The 8,966-nt window shown below is 38.7% G+C and overlaps 1 protein-coding gene across 4 annotated transcripts in view; it reads right to left on the reverse strand.

Moving 5' to 3' along the window:
- Positions 1–8,966, reverse strand: part of Itpr2 (inositol 1,4,5-trisphosphate receptor type 2) — a 416,582-nt gene that overhangs the window by 134,864 nt on the left and 272,752 nt on the right. For all 4 annotated transcript variants that reach the window (XR_004518150.1, XR_004518151.1, XM_010615034.2 and 1 more), the window contains 3 exons: positions 3,689–3,872; positions 2,568–2,824; positions 277–477 (listed from right to left, as the gene is read on the reverse strand). Coding sequence is in view for 2 of the 4 variants with exons in the window: in XM_010615034.2 (XP_010613336.1) it covers positions 277–477; positions 2,568–2,824; positions 3,689–3,872 (642 nt within the window). In the remaining 2 variants the exon portion in view is untranslated. The remainder of the gene's footprint in view (positions 1–276; positions 478–2,567; positions 2,825–3,688; positions 3,873–8,966) is intronic.

Here is an 8,966-nt window from a genome sequence, read left to right on the forward strand (position 1 = left end):
TGCTTAAGAAACTTATTTACCCTTACACTTCAGTAACTGATTTTTATCTTGAACATTTTCATGGGAATTTTCACTTAGGATGAAATCAAATAAAAACATGGCATATCTTTTACTGGCCTATAATTCAGTCTTTATGTTGTATTAGGAAAGTAAAAGTGCCTGGCAAAGCAAGAAGAAAGATCTTCTAATGTACACAAAGGTTGGCTCCTTCCCTAGCTTGGCCCTCTCTTCAGGAGTCATGGCTACTTCTGCATGAACAACAGCTTTCACAGTTACCTGATTTTCATGGCATGGGCCCTGGCAATACTCCGTCAAGCTCTCCAGGGTCTGGTTGACCAGCGCTACATTCTTCTCATTGATGTAGAGCCCCAGCAGGCCCAGGCCACCTGTTGTGCTCCCACAAATGCAATCCAAAAACTGAAGGGTCTCACAGACAAGGTTGTAATTTGTTTTGTTGTTTTGATTCCTCAAGAAGTTCTGAGGGCAAAAGAAAATACATGCGAGGGGTTAAAAAAAACATCACTGTGCTGAATTTTCAGTTCCCTATGTGTGTTTTCTAACTCAAAAAGATCTGCAGAGTGGAATGGAATTGCTCTTTATAAGAAAGCATTCACAGTTATTAAATCTCTCTGAGGTTTAAGGAGGCTTAGGTTTTAGCTCAAGAATTTGTATTCATCAGTAGAGTTCATAAAGAATGTTTCTCAATGTCATTTTAATACCAGATAGATAAGGCAAAAATAGTAAGTATGAAAGGGGGAAGAAAAAAGGAAAGGAAAAAAGCAGTTCATTGGGAAAAGAAGTCATCAAAATTTCAAGCAAATGGGCTCATTATAAATAGTAGAGCTTCACTGCAGACTGTAATTGATAAAACCACTGCAGAAGGCAGCATGGATGCACTCTCAGAACTATCAGGAATACACAGCTCCACTTTCAAAAAATTGTTCTAAACCTCTGTACATAGATTCAAAAAGTTGTTCACTGCACACCACTTGTTACAGCAAAACTCGGAGACTTAAATGCACCCATAGTAATGTGACTCATTTAATAAATAATATATCCAACACTGCAATATAGCAAAGCTATAAAAATGACGTGGATTCAATAGATATGATAAGCATCATTTCACAATAAGTAATTTGGCAATGAGCTATAATACTAAATAAAAGAAGATCGGTAGGCATCTATCAAAGTTTTCATCTGCAAAAAATTTTCTAGAAGGAAACACAACTTGTTGATAATGACTTTCTTTGGGGAAAATAAGTCTGGTGAAAAGGTAAGCTGGGAGGGAGTATTTTATTTTTTTACTTGAATGTATTACTTGTATTTGTTAATTTTATTTATTACTTAATTTTTTATTTGAATTTTTTCTACAGCATTTTCCACATAGTTTGAGCTCATATTCCTATCAGTGAAATGTTCAATCAAATGCTATGTAACTCATTTTATATCCAACAGCTCTCTTTTCCCATTTGATGGGATAGAAGCAGCACAGAGACACACATTCAGTATCCTTGCTCTGAAACAAAAGCTCTGGATTTTGCCTGCCAACCACTCTGTGAAGCTCTCCACAAGCTGCAGTGGGACAGTACACAAGTCAGGGCTTCTGACATCATTAACTCCTGAATGTCTCGTTTGGTCCAATACATATGAACCTGCCATCTCCTACACTGTACCTTCTTGCTGAGAACACAACTTCACATTCTGCTGTCCTCTAATTCAAAACAGGGGCTATTTGCTGCCTACTGTGAAAATTCAGGACAGGAGGATGCGCTCAGGCAGATACTGGGATTAACTGCAGACAATTCATTGATGCAATCACTGTAATTCATTGGTGCAATCTTCCGTCAGCTAAGCCATCTTGTATGGCTGACTTGGTGTGGTGGGAACTAAGTCCTAGTTGAAGACTGTCTGACAGTGGGGACCTCTTCAGGCCAAGCATACACATTCAGTTTCCATCTGGCCATTTAAGGGTTTCACCTCTCATGTGGCTTTGCCATGGTGACACAAGCAGTGTGTACAAACAATGCAAAACAAAGGGTCAACATTTGTATGAACTCCCCTAAGTTTATCTGCTAGGGAAAATGTAGGAAAGATGATATTAAGACATGGATTATATTCATTTACAAAGGTAGCAGCTATCAGTTGTAAAATGTTCCTTTCTGTATTGACTTTGTTTCTAAGAAGAAATAAAATGTGCTCAGTATCCTCCCTCAAGAAATATGAATTGGTTTGCAAATGATGGAAGGCCCTGAAGTCTGTAAAACCATGATGAAAAATATAGATGACACAAATTTGATGCCAGAATACCAGGAAGAGATGACCAGTGCCGTTATAAACATCTGGATTGCACATACATAGAACATCATTGGGTGCGTGCAATTTTTTCCCAAGCATAAAAGAAATCTCCTGACATTTTTCTTCACTAATAAAATTGTGTTCTTCTGTTTCAGAACAGCATTTTTGGTTTTACTGATTCTTTCCCCAAAACTACTTGTTGGCTTTATCTGAATTAATTACTTATAACCACAGGCTGTATTCGCAGCTTTAACACAAATCAGAACAAATACCTGCAGCTCCCGGTTGTGATTCTCACACAGTAACTGAAGAAATCTCAGGATTGGCTGCATGATAGCAATCGCAGGACTCATTGTGACTTCCTCTGCAGACTTTTCGTCAGCATTTCCTGCTTCTGGTCCTGTGCACATAATGTCTATTTCTGGGTCCATCTCTCTTCTGTATACACAGTATGCTTTGGATGTTGCTGTAGAAGCTTCTGTTAATTGCCCTTTCATTCCCTCTTTTAAATGGAGTGTGGAATCTCTCACTGAAAATAAAGCAGTACCCTTATAATTTTGAACTAATTTCTTTTTTGCTAATTAAAGAGAAAAAAAGACAAGCACGGACCTATATTCTCTAACCATTGCATTATAAATTATCACAAGAGATGCAATAATTTTTCAAAAAGGATTTGAAGTGGCAACAAAAAGTTAATATTTGCAAGGGACATCAGAAAAGATATCAGTGTATAACCAATTTCAGAATGCTTTAAGTATTAGAAAGATGCACACATGTGAGTTCACCCATACAGAAAGGCTCAATAACATAACAAAGGTCAATGTATTAACATCTTTATGATTTTTTGTTTGTTTGTTTGTTTGTTTTTCGAGACCGGGTCTCACTATGTAGTTGAGACTGACCTAGAACTCACTATGTAGCCCAGGCTGGTCTTGAACTCACAGCAATTCTCCTGCCTCAGCCTCCCAAGTGTTGGGATTATAGGCATGCGCCACCACGCCCAGCAACATCTTTATGCTTTATATTTAATATGCTGATAATTTTGTTATTGCAAATGCCAATAATATTTTGTTGGAATTTAGCACTATGAATTCTGCTCCAATGGTTGAATTTCCATCAGAGGCTGTTCTTTGCCATGCATAGCCATGACAAAACAAGACATGCTTCATGTCACTGTGTAGTTTGCACTGATTATGCCTAATTAAGTTTGGTCCTGCAGGGATGGCTTAGGGTCAAGCTCATGACCAAAACTGCTTATGGATGGAAAGTCAAAACTCAGGGTCACCATGGGGATAATTAAAAAAAACAAGAGAGAAGAGAAAAATAAGTGATACTTGAAGACCATGCCTTTTTCACTTACACGGTTCTCCCAAATACACAGATAATTGTTTACCTCTCATTCGGGGACCAGAGGTCATCAATTCATTGTCATCGTCCCTTTTTTTGCTCCCTAAATCTATGGTATTAACAGTCACTGTTGATCTTATCTCTTTCTGAGCAACCTTCATTCGATCATAGAGAACTTTGAAGAATTTTTCTGACTTTTTTTGTTCGTGTAACTGCTGGTAGAAAGAATACTGCAAGAAAACATATTTTAAGGTATCAATACCCAAGGGGAGAAAAATAGTGTTTTTATGCTTGAAATAAAGATAAGCATTATGGATAAAAGCACTCATTATTACTTCATAAATTGACAGCCTTTCAGTCTCTTGCACTATTTAACATGTGCTAATAACAGGGAGTATTGACTTAGCACTTTCTACTGAAATCCAACATATTTTCATATGCTGTTTCATTTATCCTTTCTGATTATATATTTGCCAAAAATTACAAGGTCGTTGCAAGATCTGTGGAAAGAGTTTTTAATTTTATATTATTATAAAGTCATGCTGTAATTCAAAATATATTTATTGAATGTTTACTAAATGCCAGGCCCTGTGAGAGTGCTAGGGATAGAACAAAAAGGAAAAGCAACTAACACTCTTTGCCCTCGTGGGTTTGTAAGCTGAAGTAAGAAACAGCCATTAATCCAATAATTATCCTGTATAAATATGAGCTTATGGCAAGTTACAAAGAGTTATTTTGCTCTTTATCTAAATCATAGTACATTTAATTTAGAGTTTGTTACCATGACAACTGTACTCACGAGAACCCACTAATAAATAGGCACTGAGTTCCTTCCAGTACTTCATTAGCTGCATTGCTTTGCATGGGGGCTAGGATGGATCCAGCTTAAAATAAATTATGCTTTATAATGAATAATGATGTAGAAAGGATCCAACATCAAAAGGATAATAAAACATACCTTAGTAGGATGTGGACAGACTGAACATTCACCCTAATCAGTGTCTGCTTAGGGTCTTTCTTATGGAAATATCCAGAAGGAAAGAGATAGGAAAGGTGATGCCTTTCCACAGAGAAGTCAGAATTGGAAATGGGTGGGGAACATATAAGCTCTCATTTAAAAAAATGTAAGAGATGGACATGACAAAAGTAAGAATGCAGTAGTAAAAAGGGAATAGAGATAATAATCTTATAGTTATGGTGATAGAAGAGATTAATACAAACAGTGAAAATCAGTGCGAAGAAAACATAGTTAAAAAAAAAAAAAAAACTCATTGTTTCCTGATCAAGTAGAACTGGCCATATTCCAAAATAAGAAAATCTAAACAGACATTTTTGGGGAATTTTGTCCTTACAGACATGATTTCCTTAAGGGATGCCTGGAACCATGAGCTACAGGTCTTCTTATGAAGCCTGAGAGTTCAGCTTCACACCTACAAGGGAAGTACTCAGGCAGAAGGCTCACAACCCCTCAAGGAAGCAGGCCAAAAGTCACAGTAACCATAGCAACCTCAGTGAAGGAGTCAAGCTGGTTCTGTTGATGCAAAGGTAAGTGCAGAATTCATAGACTTTTAGGGTCCAGAGGAGTAAGTTGATGCAGAAGCCTTAGTATGTGTAGCACAATATGGGCACAAGGTGGAAGGAAGATTCCCTATATTAGCAAGGAAGTTATGGAAATGTTCCGGCTCCGCTGAAGCAGTTTTACAATTTATAGTGGTCCTTCATACGCATCACACTGTGGATACTTTCAGTCCTGACAGTGTGATGAACAGTTTTCTCACTGTCATTTTATATGTTAATAAAACGAGGGTCAGTGGCAATGACTGTCTTGTTGAACCTCACATAACTTAGTCAGTAGCAGAGCTAGGATTTAAATCCAGATTTTCATGCTTTAAACAACATTTATAAAATAACAACGTAAGCTCAAAATAATTATTTATATAGGTGACACTTTTTAAAAATCAGGGCTCTTCATCAACTGGAGACTGGTTAAAGAAGATGTACTTTTTCTATAAAATGGAACACTACTCAGCCATAAAGAATGAGAAACTAGAAACATTTATAGCTAAATGGATGCAAAATGAGGTGATATTCTTCAGTGAAATAAATAGGAACCACATGAGTAAATACCAAATAGTTCCTCTGGTATGGAAAACTAAAAGTGTAAACAAGGTTCAATTGGTGTAATTGATAGTGTGAAAAAAGAAGAAAATAGCTAAAGGGGAAGAGGAAGGGGAGAGGAAAGGAAACAAGGGAAAAGAAAAAATGTTAAAAAAGGAAAATAATGGAAACAAAGTCTTTGTAAATAGGAGAGGGTGAAGGGAATGAAGAGAGGGCAGGGGTATGGGGAAAAAGTAAGAACCAAGACATATCATGTAAAGGAACAAGATCCCAGTGATAAATGAACTGTATTCTTTGCTTTAAATGTACCAATAAACTTAATGGGGAAAAAATCAGGGCTCTATAATAATGAAAAATAGGAATTTAATGAAGGTTAAAAGTAGGTTTCATTGATAATTACATACTCAACAGATAGCACATGGATCTCTTAAGATCTGGTTTTTGCATGGAAAATGACCTTATGGAGCTGTACAGCATGTAGTGGGGGAAATGCTAAGATTCTTTTTAGGACCTAAGAGATAGATAAACACATCTATAACAGAGGAAGGATCTGGCTCTGAGGAGGAGGAGGAGGAGACAGGTTGGAAATGTGGGGGCCAGAGAAGGGAAGTGAAATAATGAGCTAGGGATTCAGAGAAGGAGAGGGCCTGGTGTGTGGTGAATCAGATAGTGACACCTTCCAGAGCTGAAGGTACAGATGGTTATTTCTACAAAGGAGATGTTCCCTAGAGCACAGAATCTGTAGCCAGACTGTCTGGCTTCAAAGTGATTCTACCTCTAAGTACCTTTCTGAGCTTGGGTCTGTCTGAGCTTTTTTGGTTAAGGTAGGACAATTTATGCGTTGTTCATAGGCTGCCTGAGGATTAGCCAAATTAGTATATACAAGTCACTAAGAAAGGTGCCAAGTATATGGCAGGCTTTATTTTTCTTATTGTTATTACTGGTGTTTGGAATTCTAATGTAAGTTCCTCTTCTATCCTCTTCTACTGACTGATCTTGAATAAAGTATATTAAATACATCAGATGACTTAAAGAAGGAGCACGGATTCAGATGTTGGTGTAACAGAGCAGGATTGTTGAAGCAAGCTAGGAACTGAAAGCCAGTAGTGGCTAAGGAGGCAGTGAGAATATAAAACTCCCAGAGGATTGGGAGGAGTCTTGAGAGACACATTTTAGTCAGCGACTGGGCAGGGGATTGGATTCGGAGTGACCTCAGCTGGATCTTAGAGCCAGAAGCACACAGCTGACATCTGGATGAGAAAGTGAAATAGGTACGCAGAAACCTGAAAAGGGTATACGGGCAAATGAGACTGTCACAACCCACCCGATATGAACAATTTTATATGGGAATATAATTTAATGCTGTTTTATGAACAAATATTTGTTGAATGGCAATAAAGGATAGGGGTGTAAAGAATATGCCTTGGTTTCCTGCATTAAGAAAATTCAAATGTAATTGAAGAAGCAGGATACAATACAAATAACAACAAAACAAAGCATTAGAGGCAAAGTACCAAGTGACTGTGAAAGAAACAAGAGCTACAGGAGTTCAGAGAAGGGAGCAGTTGCCTCCTTTGTGAAGGAGGTAGGATTTGATTAGGGTTGTATAATTACAGACAACATTCACTCCCGAACTCCTAGATATTGAACTTCTAGATAAAGCCAGACACAGAGCCAAACAAAAAGATGTCTCAACCTTTAAATATCTTCAATTTACTAAACAGAGCTCAATGAAGCACACATGAACAGGCACAGTAAAGTGGCAGGGATGCTACTAAAGATGTCGACAGGTTACAGCAGGGGCACACAGCAACTAGAGGTCAGTTTTGCCCAGCGGGGTGTCAGGAAAGGCTGGACCCCATGAGGAGTCCACTGAGTTAAATATTTAAAGAGGAGAAAACAAGATGAAGAAGAGCAACACTTTTGAGGAACTACAAAGGGTTTAGTGTAGCTGACACACAGGAGGAAGAGGAAGGAAGAGATGAACTAAGAAAGAAAAGTTGGATGATTTTGGCTGGAGGTGTGAGGTTGAAGATGGAGTATGGATATGAGAAATATTGGGAGAGCAGAATCACAAAGGCTGGTCACTACTGGGATATCCAGGAAGGAACGAGGATGGGTAGGTTCAGGTGAACTTTCAATTTCTGGTCAGACAGCTGGATAGGTGCAGTGCCAGTCTCTGGGATACACAGGGAGGAAGGGATATGTGGAAAACAGCAGTGTATTCCATTTGAGACATGCTGAGTTTAAAGTATTGGTAGAACATCCCATTAAAGCTTACTGGAAGACAGCGGGATGGACCACCTTGGACTTCAGTAAGGAAGGTGAGAATCTTCACACCGAGTGGAAGGCAAAAACGAATGAGATTAAGCTGGTGTAATAATTAAGCTTGATTATGTCAAATGATTGGTTCTAGAATCTGCCCAGGGGACTGGTATGTCTGGGTGGGCCATAGAGGCATGGCCTTGGGGGTCTATGTGTAGTCTTTTTTTTTTTACTCTTTCCTCTCTGGTGCTGCTCTGCAGCTCTGCTTCTCAGCCACCATGAACTAAGGTTCTTCACTCTGCCACGCACTATTCCTCCATGAGGTTTCTGTCTTGGAGCCAGTCGGTCATAAACTGATACCCAGAAACCATGAACCGAACCAATCCTTCCCTCATGTAATTGTGGGTATGGAGTACGGTCTTCCACCAAAAGGAAAACCAGTTACAGCCAGGAGCAAGGGAAATAGTAGGAAAGAACACAAAGAAACTTGGGATAGTCCAGGTCCAAGAGTTCATTAGAAGAAGAGGAACATTCACAGGAGGCTAAGAAGAAACAGAAAGAAGGTACAAAGAGAAGATGGTATCCCCAAAAGCAGGCAGAATAGTATTCAAAGAGAAAGAACAAGTCACCATTAACAAATGCCACAAAAATGTTCGGTAAGAGGCAGGCATGGTGACACATATCTGTAATCTTGGCCACTTGGGAGGCTGAGGCAGAAAGACCACAAGTTTGAGGCCAGTTTAGTGAGATACTATCTCAAAATAAAAAACAAAAAGGGCTGGAGATATAGCTCAGCAGTAGAGCACTTGCATAGCATGCCTGAGGCCCTGAATTCAATCCTTAGTACTGAAAAAAAAAATGTGGGGAAGGAAGGGAAGGGAGGGAGGGAGGGAAGTATGGGAGAAAGAGAGGGAGGGGTAGAGAAAGTGAAAGAAACAAAA

The sequence above is a fragment of the Fukomys damarensis genome, unplaced genomic scaffold (genome assembly GCF_012274545.1).
Source record: "Fukomys damarensis isolate Sample0158 unplaced genomic scaffold, DMR_v1.0_HiC HiC_scaffold_19, whole genome shotgun sequence".
Classification (NCBI taxonomy): Eukaryota; Metazoa; Chordata; class Mammalia; order Rodentia; family Bathyergidae; genus Fukomys; species Fukomys damarensis.